The sequence below is a fragment of the Bombus bifarius genome, unplaced genomic scaffold (assembly GCF_011952205.1).
Source record: "Bombus bifarius isolate JDL3187 unplaced genomic scaffold, Bbif_JDL3187 scf7180000008008, whole genome shotgun sequence".
Classification (NCBI taxonomy): domain Eukaryota; kingdom Metazoa; phylum Arthropoda; class Insecta; order Hymenoptera; family Apidae; genus Bombus; species Bombus bifarius.
Genome location: NW_022884386.1, coordinates 6,910,703 through 6,933,689, shown reverse-complemented (window position 1 = coordinate 6,933,689; position 22,987 = coordinate 6,910,703). Strand labels below are relative to the sequence as shown.

The following is a 22,987-nucleotide window of genomic DNA, read 5'->3' as shown; positions in this document are numbered from 1 at the left end:
CGAAGGAAGACCTAAAGATGATTTCTCACCGAAAATAGCTGAACGTCCAGAGGTAAAGAGACCACAAGATAATTTGAGACCGGAAGGTCCATTCGAAGGACGTCCTAAGGACGATTTCACACCGAAAACAGCTGAACGTCCAGAAGTCAAAAGACCACAGGACAATCTTCGACCTGAAGGACAATTTGAAGATCGACCAAGACACGAATATACCCCTGGTGAGAGACGTACACCTATTAAACATCCAGATAACTTGTATCCAGAAGGAGAATTCGAGAGACCATCGCCTGTCCCGTATGGCCCCGGTGAAAGAGCGCCGATTGTCCGACATCCGGATGAGCTGTTTCCTGAAGGCGATTTTCCAGGTAGAGAACGTGTTCCATTCGTCCCAGCTGAACGTAGAACACCCATTAAGCACGATGATAACCTTCGTCCTGAGGGACCTTTCGAAGGTAGACCTAAGGATGATTATAAACCAACGAGAGGTGAACGTGCTGATGTGAAGCGTCCTCAAGATAACTTGAAACCGGAGGGTCCATTTGAAGGAAGGCCTAAAGATGATTACAAACCAACCAGAGGTGAGCGTGCGGACGTGAAACGTCCAGAAGATAATTTGAGGCCAGAGGGTCCGTTCGAAGGAAGACCTAAAGATGATTTCTTACCGAAAACGGCGGAAAGGCCAGAAGTAAGAAGGCCTCAGGATAACTTGCGACCTGAAGGTCCATTCGAAGGACGTCCTAAGGACGATTTCACACCGAAAACAGCTGAACGTCCAGAAGTCAAAAGACCACAGGACAATCTTCGACCTGAAGGACAGTTTGAAGATAGACCAAGACACGAATATACCCCTGGTGAGAGACGTACACCTATTAAACATCCAGATAACTTGTATCCCGAAGGAGAATTCGAGAGACCATCGCCTGTTCCTTATGGTCCCGGCGAAAGAGCGCCGATTGTCCGACATCCGGATGAGCTGTTTCCTGAAGGCGATTTTCCAGGTAGAGAACGTGTTCCATTCGTCCCAGCTGAACGTAGAACGCCCATTAAGCACGATGATAACCTTCGCCCTGAGGGACCTTTCGAAGGAAGACCTAAAGATGATTTCTCACCGAAAACAGCTGAACGTCCGGAAGTGAGGAGGCCTCAGGACAATTTGAGACCAGAAGGTCCTTTCGAAGGAAGACCTAAAGACGATTACAAACCAACTAGAGGAGAACGTGCCGACGTAAAACGTCCTCAAGATAATTTGAAACCTGAAGGACCCTTCGAAGGTCGTCCAAAAGATGATTTCTCTCCGAAAACAGCCGAACGTCCCGAGGTTCGAAGACCTCAGGACAATTTGTATCCTGAAGGCGAATTCGAGAGGCCAGAAAAGCCTGCGGTTGGTCCAGCAGAGAAACGTACACCGATTAAACATCCGGATAACCTCAAACCCGAAGGAGAATTCGTTGGTAAGCCTAAAGATGATTTCACTCCGACTAAAGGCGACAGAGCTGTTGTTAAAAGACCTGAAGACAATTTGAAACCAGAAGGTCCATTCGAGGGCAGGCCTAAGGACGACTATCAACCGGTTCATGGCGAACGAATGGATATCATCAGACGCACGGACAACCTTCGAATGGAAGGTAACATCGAAACTTACAGATCAAGAGACGAATATACGGACTTCTTAATTCGTGAGAGAGCCGAAGTTACCAAGTATCAAGACAATTTGCGTATGGAAGGCGAATTTATCGATGTTAGGACCAGAGACGATTTTAAGGTTGTAAGGGGCGAGAGAGTTGATATAGTGAAGCATCCTGACAATTTGAGACCGGAGGGTCCATTCGAGGGTCGTCCAAAGGACGATTATTCTCCTAAGAGAGCAGAGAGACCGGAAGTAAAGAGACCAGAAGATAATCTCAAACCAGAAGGAGAATTTATTGGCAGACCAAAAGAGGAAGCGCCTAAACAAGGTGAGAGAGCTCCGATTAAGAAACCTAAAGACAATTTGCGACCTGAAGGGGAATTTGAGAGGCCAGAGAAGCAACCTGTTGGTCCTGCTGAAAAGAGAACTCCGATCAAACATGCTGATAATTTGAAACCAGAAGGGGAATTTGAAAGACCTAAACTAGAAGAGTTTAGACCCGCTGAAAGGCCAATTGTCAAGAAACCAACAGACAATCTAAAACCAGAAGGAGATTTCGTTGGTCGGCCCAAAGAGGAAGCACCGCGAAAGGGCGAAAGAGCGGACGTAAAGAGACCAAAGGACAATTTATATCCTGAAGGAGAATTCGAAGTTCCGGAGAGGAAGCCTGTAGGTCCAGCTGAGAGAAGAACACCGATCAAACACGAGGATAATTTGCGCCCTGAAGGTGATTTTGAAAGACCGCAACCTGAAAAATTCAGACCTGCCGAGAGACCAGTTGCGAAGAGACCTCAAGACAACTTGAAACCTGAAGGAGAATTTATTGGACGACCAAAGGAAGAGTCACCGACTAAGGGAGAGAGAGCCGATGTTAAGAGACCAGAAGATAACCTGAAACCGGAAGGTGCTTTCGAAAGACCTGAGAAGCAACCCTTGGGGCCAGCTGAGAAACGCACTCCTATTAAACATCCTGATAACTTGAAACCTGAAGGCGACTTTATCGGAAAACCAAAAGAAGAAGCTCCTAAACGTGGAGAACGCGCAGATATTAAGAGACCACAGGATAATCTACGTCCAGAAGGTGAATTTGAGAAACCAGAAAAATCTCCAGTGAAACCTGCTGAGAGAAGATCTCCGATTAAACATCCCGATAATTTGAAACCTGAAGGAGAATTCGTTGGTAGACCAAAGGACGATTACAAACCGACTAGAGGAGAACGCGCCGATGTTAAAAGACCCGAGGATAATCTTAAACCCGAGGGACCATTCGAAGGTCGTCCAAAAGACGATTTTGTTCCCGTTCGTGGTGAACGAGTAGATATCGTCAAACGTACGGACAACTTGCGAATGGAAGGAAATATAGAGACTTACAGGTCCAGAGATGAATATACGGACTTCTTAATTCGCGAAAGAGCCGAGGTCACTAAATATCAGGACAATTTGCATATGGAGGGCGAGTTCACTGATATCAGAACGAGAGACGATTTCAAGGTAGTGAGAGGAGAGCGTGTAGATATCGTGAAACATCCGGATAATCTGAAACCGGAAGGTCCGTTCGAGGGTCGACCGAAAGACGATTACTCACCTAAAAAAGCAGACAGACCAGAGATCAAAAAACCAGAGGACAATCTGAAACCCGAGGGAGAATTCGAAAGACCTGAAAAGAAACCTGTTGGTCCAGCGGAAAGACGTTCACCTATAAAACACGATGACAATTTGAAACCTGAAGGTGAATTTATCGGACGTCCGAAGGAGCAGGCACCGAAGAAAGGTGAAAGAGCAGACGTGAAGAAGCCAAAGGACAATCTGAAACCGGAAGGTACCTTTGACAGGCCAGAGAAGAAGCCGATGGGTCCTGCTGAGAGGCGCAGTCCGATTAAACATCCGGATAATTTAAAAACACAGGGAGAATTCGTTGGTCGTCCTAAGGAAGAAACGCCATTGAAGGGCGAACGTGCGGATATTACCAGGCCGAAGGATAATCTAAGACCGGAAGGGGAATTCCAGAGACCGCAGAAGTCGCCTGTTGGTCCAGCCGAGAAGAGAACGCCTATACGTCACGAAGACAATCTTCATCCTGAAGGAGAATTCGTAGGAAGACCTAAAGACGACTTTACTCCAAAACGGGTTGATAGGCCGGTTCAGAAGAAGCCAAAGGATAACTTGAAACCGGAGGGTGAATTCATAGGCAAGCCTAAGGATGATTATAAGCCTACAAAGGGCGAGAGAACAGAGATAGTCGTTCACAGAGATAATTTGAAAATGGAGGGTGATATGGATGTACGTCGGTCAAGAGACGATTACAGGACGATCACCAAGGTGGAAAGAGTCGATGTAGTTCGTCGAGAGGATAACCTGAAGATGGAGGGTGAATTCGTGGATATTCGAAGGCGAGATGACTACAGAGTGACACGCGGTGAACGTAGCGAGATTATCAGACACGAAGATAATTTGAGACCCGAAGGAGAATTCGATAGACCCGATACGTGTCCGATTGGTCCAGCTGAGAGAAGAACGCCTATCAAGCATCCTGATAATTTGAAACCTGAAGGGCAATTCGCTCAGCGTCCTAAAGCTCCTACGCCAACCAAAGGAGAAAGGGCTCCGATTAAGAAACCTAAAGATAATCTTAGACCCGAAGGAGAATTCGACAGACCCGAGAAGGCGCCTGTTGGTCCTGCAGAGAGAAGAACACCGATTAAACATCCTGATAATTTGCACCCAGAAGGAGATTTTATTGGAAGACCAAGACAAGACACGCCAACTAAAGGGGACCGAGCTGACGTGAAGAGACCAAAGGACAATTTACATCCTGAAGGTGATTTCGCTAAACGAACGCCTCAGAAGGTTGGTCCAGCCGAGAGACGCACACCGATTCGTCACGAGGACAACCTTCATCCCGAAGGAGACTTCTATATGGTGCCTAAAGACGATTTCACACCTAAGAGAGGCGAACGAGCGCCAGTTAGAAAGCCGCAAGATAATCTGAGGCCAGAAGGCGAGATGGATGTCAGTCCATCTTCCAAAGATGACTATAGACACGTGAACGGAGAACGAGTGGAAGTTCGTCGACACGAGGATCATCTGAGAATGGAAGGAGAGATAGACGTTCGTAGATCCAGGGACGATTACAAGAAGATCACGAAGGTGGAAAGGGTGAATGTTAGGAAGCACGAGGATAACCTCAAGATGGAAGGTGAATTTATCGATGTACGCAGGAAAGATGATTATACGTACGTAGTCAGCGAACGTACGCCGGTTAAGAAGCATCCTGACAATCTTCGACCGGAAGGAGACTTCGAAAGGCCTGGAAAGTCTCCTCTGGGACCAGGTGAAAGACGTTCGCCTATTAAACATCCCGATAACCTGAGACCAGAAGGTGATTTCGAGCGTAGGACACCGGAGAAGGTTGGTCCGATAGAACGTCGATCTCCAATTCGTCAAGTGGACAATTTGAAACCAGAAGGAGACTTCGTCGGAAGACCTCGCGACGATTTCACACCGAAGAGAGGAGAAAGAGCGGAGGTAATTCGTCGAGAAGATAACTTGAAGATGATCGGCGAGTTCCAAGACTCCACTTCCCAGAGATCCACGTACACGGTGGTTCGTGGAGAACGCGCTGAGATTAAACGTCACGAGGATAATTTGAAGGTGAGCACAGGTGCCATGGAAACGAAGACAACCTCCAGAGACACGTTTACGCCAGCTAAGAAAGAAGTTTCTCCGCCTGGTAGAGCTGTAACTCGCAGACATCACATGGAGTCTTCGATTACCTTAGGAGACGACACTTCTACGATGTCTACGACTACTCAGAGAAACTACAATACTTTCACCAAACGCACTGCCAAGGAAGTTGCCGCAAAGATAAACAGCATGGAAACAGATACCAGGAGAAGCGTTTCATCTGAATCGAAGACCGTAGAAAATGGAACGACGATTACGACTACGAAGAGAACGAGTGGAGAGAGAATCTCATCGACTCAGAACGTTCAGCACCAATCTCAGCGTGTGATAACGGAGCATCGTGCCATACAACCCGATGGTCCTCAGCCAGACTCTAGAAAGTCTCTGTCACCTGTTTCAGGCAATCAGCACTACATAAGCGAACACCATCAAAGAGCACAGTCAAGCGAAAGACATTTAAGATCGCAGAATGTGACTCAAACGCGACGAGTTATCGACGACAGGTCTCTCGCGGATGTGCAAAACCACCAGGGTGTCATGGTCGATGGAAGATACAGCGAACAACAGAGGCAGCAAATCGAAAAACATCAGCAAGAGACAAGCAAAAGGGACTACGTTAACACTCAGCACATCGAGTCTCGACAGACTGCAACCAGACAGAAGCACCAACACGAACAGCACACAGTTTCCAGCCAAGCTCGCTATAATTCCAACCAGACGAGCAGTGCCGAGTTCAGGCAAGCCATCAGCGGCCAATCTATGGAGAAATTGCAAATGGACGGTGCTGTGACGAAGACCAGTCACCACAGGAAGAACGTAATCTCTTCATCGTCCGCGGACGTTACTAACTCGGTTCTTCACAGACGCAGAGCCACTTCGTCCACGGAGGCTCTTCACACGATCTCTTCTACAGCCGCTGATCAAAAGAAGAGTATCTCGAATTTGGCAGAGAGCGGCCAGTACATCAGCAATTCGAGTCAGAGCAGCGATCGACGTAGTTTGACCTCTTTACATCGCAGCACTAAAGAAGGAAATCCTTGGGCGTCGTCGACCTACGAACGTCCACAGAGAATCGTTCGACAGGACAATTTAACAGTAGGTGGCAAGTTCTATTCTCACAGTGAGGCGAAGAATTATGGAAATTTCACCAGTCAAAAGGTAGAAAGAGTACAGAGACAGGCGAACGTCTCGCACATCAATTTAGGAGATGGAAGCATGGTCACTTCGAGCATGTACAAGAAGGAGTACACGCCCAGACACAAAGGACCCTGTCCTGCGGCGCTTATCGAGGCTAAACAGACGCCTTTCAAGCACACCAGAGACACGCAGAAGCACAAGTTCTATATGCCCGTCATCTCTAATTAAAATAAGTTTCCTTTTCTGCCATAGAGATTATACGATAAAAGCAACTGTAACAGTCGAAGGGTCTCGAGATATTATTTGTTTCTTTTCGCGAGGTTTTTCAGTACATTTAGTATTTTCTTCTGGATGAAGCGTACAGTACTGGTCGGAAATTTGGAATCATTGTAATTGAATGATTTAAGAATTTTGCGTTAACCGGGAAAGCTCTCTCGTTGAAGATTTATCTAAGCGAAAGGAATCATTGTCGATATTTACAGTATTAAATTCGAATCGATATCGAAACCGGTAGAGTCCGAGATTTAAAAAGAAATCTCGGCTGGGAATTTTCTATTATTTTAAAAACTTGTTTCGCTAAATATTTATTCAAATGACGGAAATTGCTGTTAATACGTAAAGCGTGGATTTCAAAGTAACACGAAAATTAGCGAAAATTTCGATGTAAATGCAATTAAAAAAGTACGTAATTCCAAATTTGTGATCGGTAGCGTACACTCCAAACATCGGAGGTTCGTTATACATCTCGATTGGGATTAGGTCTAAGCTAAATTTGCGGGCTGTGATGAACTCGTGTCGTTCGATATTTATTTCGTCAAGAATCTCTAGATATCCCGTTCGTCGCTCTGTAATCGGCGTGATCGTTGCAACAGAGGATCGATACCGACATATGGAACTGTGCGAATTACTTAGAAAAGTACACTTTTATGCGCGTAAACGTATACATACATAAAATATATACATACACACATATGCATATATCCGTACCATGTCAATATAATGATAGTTTTATCCTTCGAAAAGGATAAGGTGAGCGCGATGTTGAAAAAAGTACTTCGTCGATATAAAAATGGTTATCGATCAAAAAAAAAAAAAAGACTAATGATACTCGAACTGAGAGATGCGGATGCGAGATGACATGCAGATGAAAAATCGAGTTAAGATTTATTTTCACCTTAAGCCACGTGTATTACAAAGCAATAACTAGAGCTTAAATCCGTGATACGGACGAATCTGATTGAAACATTAGGTTCGACCGATATTTAGAATAGATGCGACGTTTCAAGTCGCACGTAGCGTTCTTTCTCGACCAGCTTCGTTTTTATATTTAACCGTTTCTTTCGCCTTGCTGACAAATAGACTGCGGATGCTTATGCATTTGTGGAAAATTTAACAGTAGGAAAATGCATATAACGCGCGGGAACATCTGATATATCCGTCACAGGTGAGAAATACGACGGTTTTTTTTTTTTATAATAAAGCAAATTTATATTAAAACTGTTCTTCGCGCATGATTTTCAGGCTACTGTCATTTTCCTGAAATTCGATTAAATTAGCTGATATTCCTTCCTTACGATATATCCATCGACTATCGTCGACAAGCTTACACGTATCTGCGAATCTACATATCAAGTTATGCCTTTCTTTAACTGTTTCATATCGAAACGAGATTTTTCGTTTTAAAAAATATATGAAATCGTACGATAAAAATCGGAAAATAAAAAAAAAAAGAACGGACTTGTCATACTTTTCCCCCGTAGTCCTCGTATTTAACGAATGAAAAAGAAATTTTACGTTGCATCATTCTACTTGTACTCGTAGAAAGTATGAAAATATCAATTACGGTATAAACATCCACAGTCTACCGATAACCGTATCATCCCCCGTCCTCTATGTTTTCTTTAACAACCCCGTGATTTACATTAACCCTTAGTATCGTTCGAATAGACGAGTCATGTACGTTGCGACGTTAACATTTCCGGCAGGGCTTCGCGAAGAAGTCGAGCGTTTTCCGGTTTCATCGGTTCGTTCGACGCTACGATGCTTGTTTCCGTTATGGAACGAATTATTATATTATTCATTTTTTGTTTCCTATCTTTTTTTATTCTTTCGCCTTTTTACTTTGATCCGTTTACACCAGGTGTTATGTGTTGTCGATCGAATAAAAATGTTTCGCAATTACTTCTTGACCTTGCATTTCCCCTCCTCGAGTACCACTTCGGTTATTCTCTGGCTTTTCTTTCAATTGTATTTTATATAATCGTTGCATTTAGTCCTTTTGATAACGTTTAAATCGTAATAGATGATCGTCTGATAGGTGATAGATTATACGCGTAGGTGTATGGTTACACGTAACTGCATTCGAGTCACGAAACAAGATTTTCATTTCACCAGACCAGGAGCTGTTCGCGAGGAATGTGAACAACGAGAGCTCCATGGACTTGGCTACAGTTTCTTTTATTTTATTCGAAGACCACGAGGAAAGAATACGATAAGCGGTGTATATCTTTAAACCTGAGAAATTGTGTCGCTTCTTAGCCGCCAGCTGACATCGAGAAACTAAGAGCTCGGTAAAAATAAACTTGTCACGTTTTCCCCGTGTGCTCTTCGTTTTCCTACACGTATAACTAACTCGTTCTGTTAACCTGATTTAAGTAGATGATTACACGTTCAACTTATATTTTATGCGTTTAGCCTTTTCTTACTAATTCTACAGCGAACGATGAACAACTCGAGTATGTATACTAAGATTTACGTATCATCGAGTGAAAGAATTCTATCGTAACACTTACAGAAGCAAACAGGATCACGATGACACCGATCGCATTAAGATGTTGTAAATACGTGCGGTCGAATTTAGCAGCGTTGTTAACGAAACTAGAAAGCAACCGTTTGTTATAAAATATTTGTATCCGAAGTTATTATCACGACCTTGTCGAATGAGTTTCTACGGATTGTAACAATGCGGACAAATGGAAGAGAAGTGAGAAACATCGTTCGAATATGGTTTATGTGTAAGTACGTATAACGTGTCATCGTGTCTAATTCGTAATAAAGAAATTATTTTCTGTATCGTAATTTACTTTCTCACAAATCCAACCTTCGCAAACTGTATACGCGCAGAAGTTACATCGAGGCGAATTTTCATCGATAACAGACGAACAGTCGTTTCGCTTCGAATAATTAGAAAGTTAAGTTTCAGGTTTTCGCTGAAACGAAAACAGTTGTAACAATTCTACGATAATGATAAGTAAATAATAAGATTTCCGATCAACGCCTAAATCAAATTTCGAAATTCGCTAACACTTTCCAATCGAACGTAAAGATACCGTCTAACACTTTGACTGCTACGTTGACCAGCCAACGCTTGAACTTCTTACAGTTGTAAAAATTAAATGAAAATTGACAGTTAGGGCATTTTGAATATAATCGATCAATAGAAGATACTTTGAAATAAAAAGTGCCCCATTGAACGATTAAACATTTTTATTAGAACATCAAAAAAAAAAAAAAAAAAAATGAGAACAAATCTTGCATCTAATAGTGCACTATGTTTGCATCCATATCTTTGATGGGTAATCTACGAATATTATTATAAACACACCTCAGAAAATAATCGTAAATGCAGCTTTATGATCATATGATTGAAGTCAGAAGTGCGAACATACCTTGCTATTATATATAGAATGAGCAAATACTGTTTACTAATATCTTTTACACGTTTCAACAGTCCAGAAGGACGTTTTGCTTACGACGAAATAACGAATGCGAATGGTTTGTTGAAATAAACGATGTCTTGTTATAATATGTCGCTATCAACTGTTACCAAGGCGTCATCCGTGACCAGCAATAAAATAAACGGTCCATTGGAGAAGAATGTCGTCTTACATCATCAATTTATTATTATTTTGTCATTATATGCTTTGAATAATAAGAATACTCCCGTGGCGTCCTGAACCAAAACATGTGATTCCGGCGTGACAGTCAAAGTGTTAAAACGAGGATTCACCGATCATTACCGTGATTTATTGCCATGACTACGTGGCATCGATCGTAACAAAAGCAGCCTCTCGATCGAACTCGATCGAATGCTGCTCCATATTCACGCAGCAGCAACGTCGTCCGATACGTTTTCTCAAAAATCAGTAAAAATCAAAATATGAAAGTAGCTCGCACGTCCGGTTATTCGTAGAAATCTACACTACGATGCTCCTTTTGCCACACCATGTACGAACGATTCCAGCTAAACTGTGCCTGCATCCTCGTCCTGTCGATAATACTTCAATCGTTCGTTTCTTACTGCTATCCAGAGCTTTTCAAAGACGCATCCAGGTACCGAAGTATGCCTTACGCGTTTCTTCTTCGTCTATCTGTAATTTATTATCCGTTGCTGTTTCTCCAATTTCATACAGTAGAATTTCGTTCGTACGGACCGTAGCATCTGTTTCAACGAAATTTTTACTTACCGTTAGAACTTAAAGGAACTTTTGCCGATCGAGTTCACTTCTCTGAACACGAATTTAGGATACGCTGCTCGAAATAAACGGAGAATCATATTACGAGTGGTTTCATCGCGTAAATTAAGCGAGCAAAAGCTAATAACCAATAAAATAATAATAATAACAAATAATTTCTGGCAAATTGACACAAGTTTTTATAGCTTCAGCCATCGATATTTTATTATACAGCTATCGATTTCCTTATATATATATATGTATAATATAGTAAATTATATAACAATTAAATATAAATAATCAGAATATATAATATAATTACTTATTTACTTATGAGCTCCAATTAAATGGAATGGAACGACTCGACAAGTTTATGTACAAATGGAATTCTACCGTCATCCATAAATTGTTTCTTTATATCCAATTAGACATCTTGTGGTTGCTTCTCTTCTGTTCTCAGTAACGCGCAAGCCAATGGTTACGTAATCGAGAACCAAAACAGCAAATTAGATCCATCGATCGAGCGAATTTTTCGGTCGGCCGGTGAACAAAGAAACGATCTAATTAATTCGAAACGCAACATCGACGCTAAAGAGAGCGGCAAAGCTGCGCAGGTCGAGGACGCTGATAAGCGTGCACGGGTGAAACGTGATAACGCTGTTAAAAAGAGCACTACGAAGAGTTTGAACGAAGCGGCGAAGGACGAAAAACGTTCGACTTCTAACAAAGCTGGTAAAAGTGCTTCGAGAATCGATCGCTCTTCCAGAGATCTTCCGAAGCTTCCAGACAAAGATTACGAGGCCCCTGTTGATCAGGAAAAATTCGAGTACGCGGACGAAGCTGAAGACGAGTCCGCAGTTGGTTCAAAACACAAAGAAACCAGGTATTTTCGCGTGTAGGATGAACGATTGTCAGTAGACCGTGGACTATAACGGAAATTTATATTTCTGACGATATAATTTAGAAAGTAGAATCTTGGCGTAAAATTGGTGTCACTTAGCAACTTATAGAAATCGCTTTTCTTCGAAGACGAATCAACTTATTATTTAACCCGATATGATACATGCAACGTTATCGCATAATACGTAAAGCGTATGATATAAGTTAACTTATGTGTAAAATGTTCAGGTACAAGGGCAACGACCATGTAAACGAAGATTCTGCGAGATTTATCGATCAGGAAGAAAGATCTAACTTGTACGATGACTTCGAATCGAAAGACGTGGTGAAAAGAGGAATTTCCGGCTCTGAGGACTACGAAGAGATGGACGACGACGCTCTTGCAGCTGCAGAAGACACTGCAGCCTTAGAAGACAATGCATCGGACGAAGAAACTGATAAAAGAAAGGTGCACGGTGACGTTCGAGTGAAGAGGGACCACGAAAATTCGAAAGAAACGGACAACGCCGAGGTTGCTGGGAAAGCAGCGAATCCTGCAACGTCTAGCGATCTGTCTAGCGATCAAAAAACCGCAGAGACGTCCTTAAAACGAGACACCGCTACTGACAAGGATAGCAAAGTAGCCGAGGCTCGAGTAACCAAAGCTGACAAGGATTCCAACGATCAGTCGAAAAGGAACGTAGTTGAGAAGAACGAGAATGAAGCGTCGAAGATCAATTGCGATCGCGAAACGGATAATTCGAAGCAGCCATCGACGTCAAACGACCAAAAACCAACGATCGAAGGCAGCGAAACTGCGAAAATCCTGGCTCAAGGAAGCGAAGAGGCTACAGGAGACGCGAAAACGCGGGAAATTAATTTGTCCGGTAACAACAAGGCAGCCAACGAGTTGGTCGGTGACGCTTCTGGCGTTAAAGAAACCTCGAAAGCTGAGGAGTCGAAAATTGCCGACGTAGCCAGCAGCGCAGACGCGGCGAAAGTGGAAGTTGTGGCGAACGCGGCGGAAACGTCGGCTGCGGATGATTCTGAGAAATTAGCGAATTCGAAGAACGAGGCTGAGACTGCGGAACAGATAGACGAAGACTATCAGAAACGGGTGGAGGAGCAGATCCAGCGAAAGATCGATTCGATCAAAGAGCAGATTAAACGAGAGATCGAGGAGAACCAGCGTCTTAAGGACATCGAGGAGAATAACGCGAGATTCGACGAATTGCGCGAATTGGAAGAAGACGAGGAAGAACAGGCTCCGGAGGTCGCACTGACCGGAGATGACGCGCCTAAGAGATCTGTCGCGGATAGAAATTCCGGCAAGTCTCGGATTCGTGATAACGTGGAGAAACAGTCGATAAAGAGGAAAAAGAGACAAGACAGCGGTCAGGAAAAGACGCGAGACGCTAGTGACTCGAGTTCGAATAAAAAATCTTGGCCGAGAACGGTGAAGAAGCGATCGATAATGCAATCGGAAACGATACCAAAGAAACACGCGCGACAGGCGTTTTTGACGAGAACCGATCGGAAGAAGAAGAGAAAAAGAAGATCTAAAAATTCTATGTTGATCCCGGAACAACGTAACGTCAAGCTGGAGGGAAGTCTACCGGCTGATTACACGTTGGACTCGAACTTACGAGGGGCACTTGCTGATGCAAAGGTGAAAGAAGGGAATTAATCATCGTTAACTTGTTGACCGGGTTGTTCTTTAAACTTTTGTGGAATTACGAAATTAAAAATTCACGGTAGACACGAGTCTCAGTCTTTGCAGAAGGGAAAATTTGTACAGCGAGTACTCTTGTACAAACGTGATGTAATTTATAATTCGGCAAAAAGAAATGGAATGGTTAAATAATGAGATTATTCAAACGGCGAGTTAACTCGTCTTCCCGGTTAACAGGTTAATTTCTACGAGCGTCATTAAACGAATGGTTCCGTCGGTAGCCGAGCGCGTCGAAGATGACGGAAGACGAAAAGGCAGTGGCAGAACAGGGTTCTTTGTTAGAGAAAAGATCCGATTCCGTGGCGTCGCTAACGGGTAGTAACGAAGAAATGGGGCCACTGGCGACGGAATACGGGGAAGCTTTCGGCGGCTTGAATGGAGATCCAGGGATGGCGTTAGCTAGATTTAAAAGGATCAAACGAGTCCTCAGACCTCCAGCTTCCAAGACCTAGCGCTAGATTAAAAAAGGATACGAAATTTCACGCCGATTCAATTGACGTCGCGTGCAGCGATGTTAATCGAAAGATATTCGATGGAAAACAATATTAGCAAACGATAGGTACATTAATTAGCTGTAGAGGTTCGTTTATAGAGTACACGTAAGTCTATTTAAGACTTGTCAAGAGCAGAGAAATTTTGTAAGAAGACTAAGTGTTAATGGTTGATAGAGAAACATTGGTTTTGGTAATCGGTGCATATAATCAGTCGTTGATACAGTTCGGTATTTCGAATACTTTGGAATACAATGCGTTTCTAATATTCTTCTCGTACCGTATCATATCATTTTTTAGAACGGAAGTCACGTCGTGTGACGTACAGTTTCGCGCATAGTTTCGAATATTTAATCCTCCACCGATGAATAAACTGCACGCCCTGTTGCACCTTCGATCCGATTAAGTAGAACGAGTCGATGCTGTTCAAACTTCCGTGCGCAATTCTGTTAAATAATAAAGAAAAACACTTTGAGACAAGCGACGCGCGTCGTAGACGAGATGTAGCAATAAAAATCAAAATTCGTATATCGGAATTTTATTGAGAAAAAAGACATATATATATTTGAATTACCTGGACGATCCACGTGGTTGGATGGCGGCACTAAAGGAAAAGAGAGAAAGAAAGACAGGTGCCTAGGCAAATACACAGATAAACATTCGTAAGACGTTCAAGATTTAATAACAAAGATACGATTAAACACGAAGAAGACACATAGATCGTTAACCTTCTTTTTGTGCGCTTACATTACGGGGGAGACTTTTTGACTTTTAAACTTTCGGCAAACGAGTACCGACGTCTCCTACTTGTACCATCCATCTCTCCATATCACCGTTCTACTTTACAACAATATGAAACAATTATTTACACATCGACGGGCAGAAGGACCACGGTGTCGTGTGAGAAATCTTTCAATGCGTTTTATTCCTTTTTCCCTCTTTTCTGCTTTCTTTTCTTTTTGTTTCGTTTCGTTTCGTTTCGTACGTGCATCGCGCCGACGTGCGCCGTCTTTAAAATGCGCAGAGTTTTCTTTCAGCTAGCAACTCGAAAACGTACTGGAAAGTATCATCGAGATCGAAATTTCACTACGAATGTTACTCGCTAGCGAGAAGTTCGATCTCGATTCGCTCGTTTCGCGTTCTTGGCCGCGTTCGCTCGATCGATCGCGATTAAATTCACGCGAATGATTTTTTGATATTTTGGTCTCGTGTTTCGCAGAAAAATCGCTATCGTAGGCTCTGCGAACTGTTGGAAAATAGACTTTGCAGAAAGGATTGGAAATAAAAATTCTATTAACCCTTTGACAGTGTAATGTGGAAATTTACCTTCAAACCTCGTTTTTCGCATTTCTGCGCCATTTTGCATATTAATTTACCAATTAATAATATCACTAAATTAACCAGTTACAGATTAGAGGCTGCACGCTTCGCTTTTACAAGTTTGTCATGTTATGTGAAAATTGGTTAACCGAAAGATCTGCGATTTATGAAACTTATTTGTAAAGACTCGTTTGTCCTATCGCCAAACTTGTTACTGTTACTCGAGAGAAATATGTAAGACAATTTACATATTGTTTTATCCAGGTATATTAAAACAACAAATGTCTCGAAGAAGCCCACCAAGTAAACCAGAAATGTAAAAAACCGTCCACGGTTTAAGGCGGAAGTTTTCTATAACTAATATAAGGTCTAGGTGAAAGAATAATAAAAAGAAATACTAAATAAATCCATGAAGTTCCCTTTCACGTTAAAAAACAGGAATTCAACGATGTGAATTAATAAAAAAAAAAGTTGTAAATAAAATGTTGCGTTAACGCAACATTCGCCTTTTTACGGTCTAATTTACAGCGCTATATTTGACGATTTGCCTGAATCTCTCTCGAGCTACACCGTTAAAGGGTTGATGGAGCATCGCAGAGAAAGCGTGCTAACTTTCCATCGCCAAAAACGATTGGTTCGCGCGAGTTTAAACGCGATACCGAGCGCGCATCGCGCTCAAGCCTCCTTCGTCGCGTCTCTGGTCGCAGACTGACTTCGTGAATTGGTCGTGCGAGAGCGTGTACAGCGCGCTGCCGATCTTTAGTTAGATAGATTAAAGACGAACATCAGTCTGACAAAAAAGGCTCGTTGGTGAAACGTTTCAGGCACCGATCGTTACAAAAGTCGTCGCGCCGTCATCCAGTCCTTTCTCGATCCTGTTTCGTCGCGGGGCGAAAAGCCGTGGTCAAGCTCGCGTTGATTTCCGAACGCGATATAATTGATAAATCTCAAGCCAGGAAAATTGACGTTTCTTCTTTTTGTTCCAAGCGTTTTGGAAGGTCGGCGCGGGTCGCGTGATAATTTCGCGGTAGGCGCGCAGTCGAGCAAGGACTAAAACGAGCGCAAATGGTGAAAATCCGAGCGTGAAAACGTTATAGTAGGTGAGCGTAAGAAGGCGACGCGGTTGAAGACGAGACGAGGCGAAAAAATCGTGGCTAATCTTGTTATAAGATAAGAAACCGGATCGTTCTGTGCGGTGGATGTTTTTGTTCCGACGGATGCTCTGCTTGGTACTTAGTGCATGTCGATATTGAGACTTTCTTTTTATTTAAAAAAATCGATGTCTGAGAAATGGTGTTCACAATAATTATGGTACAACAACGTAACGGCATTACAGACTTAAATATGCGTTATATATATACACATATATATTATAATATGTATGTATATATATAAACATATACGTACACGTATATATGTATATATATGCGTAATATTTATAATAATATAGGTAATTCTCTTTACCACGATAACATGGCTATATACAAATATTACAATGTTTCCTTCCTTCCGTTTCTCTTTCCTAAAATCCTCGCATGCGCGCGTTCGATGCGACGATCGATCAGAGGTCGAGACGTTTCCCTACATCCGCTGTGTGCATTTCTCTCCTGTCGTTTCTCGTCGTCTTGTCAACCTTTTTAAACGCACGGGTCGCGACGAAAACGTATCCTCGTTTCGGTTTCGGCGCGCTTGTCACGCAGACACCAGATCTCCGTTTCTTACGACGATAAATCAACGTGTTCATCCTTTTAACCGTTCTCTTTCTCTTAGCGCAGAAACAGCGTGCGTGTATACGTATGTCTATGAGAGAGAGGGGAGGAGGGCAGGGTGGGTGTGTGTGTGTGTGTGTGTGTGTGTGCGCGCGTGTGGTGTGTGGGCGGAAGAGAAACAGTTGGAAAAGGAGAAAGAGAGCAAGGAGTGCGATCGTGGTATATTTTACGCGTATTCTTTTTCATTCGTACGCGTATGTACGTTGAGAGAAGAAAGTGGAGAAGAAGGATTAAAGCAAAGGAGGAAAAGAGAAAATGCCCTGAAATATCACGCAGGTCTCTGTTAAATATCAACAAACAAAATAATTCCTCGCGTCGTCGAGCGTTAACTGCTCCTCGAAACCGGAAATTTTCATTCGATCGCTGCATTTGTCTAGCTATCTAGATTCATAGACTATGGAAATTCTCAACGAAATAAGATTCAGCGTGAGCCGAGTCGCCGGTCATTCACGAATTTCCCGATACCGAGGAGATTTTGTTACGTGAATTCGTTGATTTCTTCAAGTACGGTACGACATCCTTCAGGACTCGACGCACACCGCAACAATTCCACCAAATGTATCCGTTACGTTCGCTTTCTTTCTTATATCGGCGCATATCCCTCGACCTTTCGGTATCGGACCTTGATCTTATCGATAACGAGCTGTTTACTGCGATCACGTTGACAATTTGACTCGCTAGTACGACATTGTGGCGAGTCGAAGCGGAACTCGCGCGAATCGTTGATCGCTCGCTTTAGGTACTGCGACTTAGAAAAACTAAAGAGTCGCGTACGGTGGAAAAGAATGCGCGTCGTAGATCGTTCGACCTAGGCGGCACCAAAATTGACGTGGTTGACTCGGATCTTGGGTGGTTTGTACAGGTGTTCGGACGATCGTCGGGGATCGTTACGTTGCTCGTTTACGTTGTACGTTCCCACCAATCGATCAGAACGATCTTACAATCTATAAAATGGGGCGACAAATATCTACGCGCTTTGGCACCATCTCGCGGAAACGAGACTTTCTCGTGGCAAAAGTGAACGAATCGAAGGGAAGTTCCTCCCTTTCTTTCTATCTTTATCGATCGTTCACCTGGACCAGGTTACAAATTGCAACAGGTTTTTTTTAAATACACAACATTTCCCTTACGACTCGTGTAAGCTGATTCCTTTGATCGCCTTTGAACTTTCTGCTACGATGTAGCAAAAATCGTTGCTAAGCGCGAAACTCTTACGCATAGGTTTACGATACTAATTTTTAATTTCTACGCGCTTTCCTACGAATCGGGTTTTTCGTTATCGTTGAATAAAATTTTATCAAAATTTCCAAGGGTACAAATTCTCATCGTTTAATCGCAACCCTCGAAAACTATGATCAAAAGAGTGAAATTTTATCCCTCGAGTATATTTTAACATTATCGTTTCATAGTAACGCAACGAGCAACGTTATTTGTAATTATCAGTAACATAGCTATCTCAATACTGAAGATAATATCGAATTACGGTGTTGAACATATTCGCTCGATATCGAACGTGACAATAATAAAAACCATGTTTGTTGTGTTTAACGTTATTGATTTCTAAACTATGTATTGCGCTGGAATTTCAGCCATTCCAGTCATTTCAGACGTTCTTTTATAATCATAGTTTTCAAGGGTTAACTTAGATATGCCAATCAAGCTTGCAAAACGGCGACTGCAATGTATTTTTATTACATTTCGCGATTTTTACAATATTACCCGAAAACGTTTAGAATGGGTAAATCCATTTATAAAAAGTAGCCAAGAATAGTACAAAAATGTATTCATCGTATTCGATTTAAGCTTCAAACGAAGAGAAAATGTGACTAATTTAAAAAGATGCTACGAAAAGAATTCAGCCGTATCTGCATTAATTTCTACAATGTCAAAGAATTCGTTCGCGAAGCGGAAGTTCATCCATCAAAGACCCTATAATTACGTTATTCCACGACGTATTTTGAAGTTTACGATTAATACACGAGTCACACGAACAGGTGCGAATAAATATGTTATTTATCGGGACCGCAGAATAGACGATGAAGATTAATCGATGATATCGAGACTAAGGATATCTGCGTTAATAACTAACCATCGCTCGAAATCGACCACGACCATTCATTCAATGATTTGTAATGTTGTTTACGAGGATATCACGTCCGATCGATGCACAAGCCTGTCGCCAGTTTCGCGTGTTGCTGATTAACTTGGAAACGATCGGATGTTGTGCTTAGGCACGATAACAGGCAGTATACTCGGTACAGTAGAGGGACTGTATAGCGAGAACCGGTACAGAACCTGAAACAACGGCGACACAGCGTGGATCGGGAGCGTTGCGTGGAAATAAAGCCGGCCGTAAACTCTAGAAAATTGTCAACAAGCGTTAGAGTAACTTTCTGCGAAATTCAATTTCAATAGAACTCTATTAAAAAGTTTCGACAAACGTGTCAGGCTTTCGATCACGCGCCATTCGTTCGCGCTCGAGCGAGCGTCTCGACCGATCAACCTCTCCGTTTGCCTCGAATAAACGAATTACTCGACCGATTTCTAGTATGGTCGTAGCGCCGCGAGCGTACGAATCGATTCGACAGGTGCGAACGCGGCCTCCGCTAGAGCCAATATCTTTACCGTGCGCTCCTCCTTTTTGTACTTGAACGGCTATAAAGCGGTCGCTGTAAAGTGTTCGTTTTCATCTTCGCTCTCTTTTTTTACATTTTTATCGTTATTTAACACGTACGACGAATGTTTAACAATATACAATTATACGATATAATGCGTGATTGAATAAAATTCTAAGGTACAAAACATCTGAGTGATTCGAATAGTTTGCGGATAGTCCTGTTAACACTTTCGGATGTGTCGTAGTCTAAGATTTGCTGCGTGGACGCGCTTTTCGTTTTCGTTCGGTCGTTCCTCTTGCACGCTTATATAATCAAAGAGCGAATGACGCTCGAAAAAGGTCGATTATCACTACGTACACTGTATACAGATATAAGCGTCGTTTTATTTTTTTTATTTTCTCAATTATTATAGTAGTCGAATAAGTCTAACGCGACAAGCGCTGCCGCTGGCATCCAATTTAAATGTTTTACGTGTATACAAAGTACAGCGTATTACTTTCAAAAAACAATTGACGACCGCCGAAGGTACACTCGTCTCTGCGGTTTTATTTCCTTCTTCCTACCTTTTGTTCGTTTCTCTCTTTGCTTCTCTTCTCTTCTCTTCTTTCTCATTTCCATTCTTTTGTAGTAATTACCTTTACTTTTCTCTTCGTTTAACGTCTACCGCGCGAAGCGACACTGCGAACGAAGAAAATGATATAGAATCGAATTGAACTCGCTAAGTTCGAATTCGAACGTACAAAGTGGAAACCAACGAATCGTCTTTGTTCAACGATTCGGCGAAATCGATCGGTTAGCGGTTCGGGAAAGGAAACTCGAAATGTAGGTGAACGCTGAATCGAGCGCGAGTGCACAACGAAGGAAAGGATAGAGAGTAAAGTGTTCAAATGCTCGATCGTTTTCGGCGAGATATCACCGAGGGGTGTCTCCCTCCTCTCTCCACTGTCTATGTCTTTATGCGTTTCACATGCTTGATAGCTTCTTCCCCGTTAAGTACTCCCCGTACGTCGATGAGGAGCATAACCAACCCATATTCTGTATTTTTTTTTTCTTATTTTTCTTTTTTCTTTTATCATTTTCGCTAAACGTTAATTTTCACCTAAACAGTAGTATCTTTCTTTTTTACCTTACTAGGATCGTATATGATAAAAGCATGTATAAATCAGTAGACATTTTGTTTTGTGCTTCTTAGAGATCATACATGATACAATGTACAAAGTAGTATAAAATAAAAAAAGGATTAATAAAGATTTGTATTACTTAATCCTCAATTAACGGTTTATCACGAACGGGACATCAGTGTCGCTTGGTCGATTCCAACGCGAACACGTTTTCTGGCCGATTGTTCGCCTTCGTGACGTACGATCGTAATTTCTCGTTGCTTTCGTCTTCGATATTACAGCATTTTCGACGGAGAAAGATCGAACGAATCGCATAATTAATTCGTTGATCGCGTTCCCACCGATTATTTTTAATCGATCTACGATGTTCTCGTTTTCCTTTTTTCCGACGTCGATGACGAAGATATGGCGGTGGTAGCGATTGCTCCGTTCGTAGAAATACGATTTCCCGTTGGAAGCGCATCGACGGCCGCGAACAAGACTCGTCCCATTTGTCAAAGTGTCCCAAGAATAAATCGCGACACCAGGACAGATAAATCTTCCTACGTAATATAGTCAGCGCATAATCGAAAATGAGTAAAATGTCTCGCCTTAAAGTCGATCCCGCCTAAAATGGGCTTCGGCGCTGGGATCGGATATAACCATCGTCGGGTCGGTGAGCATTTGTAGACCATCCATGTCGATGGGATCGAGACCCTGTCTCAAAGCGTCGTCCGATGGAAAAAGATCTGGGTCGAAGTCGCCCATCATCGCCGTCCCGAGATCTTTTACGAATTCTGGATTCGTAAGGTCGTCTGCCCCGGAGAAGTCTGCGAAAGAAGAATCGTTCAGGTCCTCGATAATCGCATTTTAGTTGTTTCTTAAGGTACCTTAGTATTAAATAAAAAATTATTGCTCAAATAATGAGAGAGATTGTCGGCGACAAAAAGCCGATTACCAGGCTATCGGTCGGTAAAGTGTTAAGAATACATTTAAGAAATTGTTTAGACAGAAAAATATGATTAAATCGAAAATGAGCGAATAATCTTGGTTGATATACGTAACAGAAGAAAAAGGCAACACGTATCTCTTGACGTAAGTAAAAATTTTACAAGAACACACCAGTGAGAATGATCGTTGGGGTGTTCGGTGTCTGAGGCGTGAGTTGCTGGGTGGTGGTGCTGTTGTTGCTAGTAGTGGTCGTTGTGTTGGGTTGATACGGCATTTGGGGACTCGTGCTGAAGTACCCGGCATCTGCGCTGCCCAACTCACCTCCCACATTCATCGTGTCGTTCTGCAAATCAATGCCAAACCGAATTGTACTCCGTCGAGCATTCGAAATCCTACTATTTTACCATTAAATCCACTCGGTACAGCGAGCACGTCAATTATAGTTTAACGGATTCTCGCAGCGTCTGTTCGTTTACCTGCGAGACACGTCGGTACTCTACTAAATCAATTAACGCGGTTCGAACGCGACGAGGTTGTCATGCGAACGTAAATAAACGTTGCCGAAGAAGAAACGCGTGGAATTTACGATCTTTGAAAAATTCGCCCGTTCGGCAATGTTGAAGAATCCTGCTCACCTGTGTGTAATTCGTGGTGTGATTCGGCGAACCGATATACGTTCCAATCATGTTGGTCGGCACGGGCGTGTCCATCTGAAGCGAAAAACACAAAATAAAAATGAGTGAATCTCTATGTTTGTAACGATATATCGTCGATGTAAATTCTTCCGGTGAATCGAACAGAGGGATTGGAAGAAAGAGAAAGAGAAAGAGAGAGACAGAGACAGAGAGAAAGAAATAAAGGGAGGATGGAAGCGGAAGAGCTGATACGTGGACGCTAGATCCGCTCGATCGTCGTGTATTAATTACATCGGCATGTACTGCGTACTTCCCGTAGTCGATCAGCTCGAGGGTGATTCCATGCGAGGACGAAGCGAAGAAGAAGGGTAGGGTGCGGCCGAACGACGAGGACAGGCTGAGAGAAGGAAGGGCGCGGGAGCAAGAAAACGCAAGAGAAAAACGAAAGGCGGATCGGCGGATCGAATCGTAAGCGCTTTTATTCGCCACGTGGATACGTTCATTCTTTAGTGGAATTGGTCGTTACCGTTCCTCCGTTTCTAGCCTGTATTCGTTGACGTATAATGACTTTACCAGCTTTTAATCACTCT

At 42.8% G+C, this 22,987-nt stretch overlaps 3 protein-coding genes across 10 annotated transcripts in view; 2 read left to right on the top strand and 1 right to left on the bottom strand.

Moving 5' to 3' along the window:
• Nucleotides 1-4: 4 nt before the first annotated feature.
• On the top strand, nt 5-9,520 carry LOC117206594 (the record flags this gene model as incomplete). The annotated part of the gene is made up of 1 exon (XM_033446070.1): nt 5-9,520. A coding segment is annotated over one exon (6,672 nt), but the record flags the coding sequence as incomplete, so codon positions are not given.
• Nucleotides 9,521-10,358: 838 nt separating this feature from the next.
• LOC117206489 (eukaryotic translation initiation factor 5B-like) lies at nt 10,359-14,540 on the top strand. The gene is made up of 4 exons (XM_033445877.1): nt 10,359-10,788; nt 11,363-11,785; nt 12,031-13,450; nt 13,735-14,540. Exons 1-4 carry the CDS (start codon nt 10,655-10,657, stop codon nt 13,963-13,965), a joined length of 2,208 nt encoding a protein of 735 aa, XP_033301768.1. The 5' UTR covers nt 10,359-10,654; the 3' UTR covers nt 13,966-14,540.
• A 123-nt stretch (nt 14,541-14,663) lies between these two features.
• LOC117206484 (CREB-regulated transcription coactivator 1) overlaps nt 14,664-22,987 on the bottom strand; it is a 64,597-nt gene continuing 56,273 nt past the window's right edge. For 6 of the 8 annotated variants that reach the window (XM_033445871.1, XM_033445865.1, XM_033445868.1 and 3 more), the window contains 3 exons: nt 22,398-22,472; nt 21,934-22,105; nt 21,424-21,641 (listed from right to left, as the gene is read on the bottom strand). In XM_033445871.1, the coding sequence (XP_033301762.1) occupies nt 21,424-21,641; nt 21,934-22,105; nt 22,398-22,472 (465 nt within the window). Of the gene's footprint in view, nt 21,642-21,933; nt 22,106-22,397; nt 22,473-22,987 lie in introns of all 8 variants that reach the window. The other 2 variants (XM_033445864.1, XM_033445872.1) reach the window with 1 other exon arrangement.

Coding starts and splice junctions, on each gene's coding strand:
- LOC117206489 (XM_033445877.1), top strand. CDS start 10,655: ATGCTCCTTTTGCCACACCATGTACGAACGATTCCAGCTAAACTGTGC. Junction 10,789..11,362: donor AGACGCATCCAGGTACCGAA/GTATGCCTTACG, acceptor TTCTGTTCTCAG/TAACGCGCAAGCCAATGGTT. Junction 11,786..12,030: donor TCAAAACACAAAGAAACCAG/GTATTTTCGCGT, acceptor TAAAATGTTCAG/GTACAAGGGCAACGACCATG.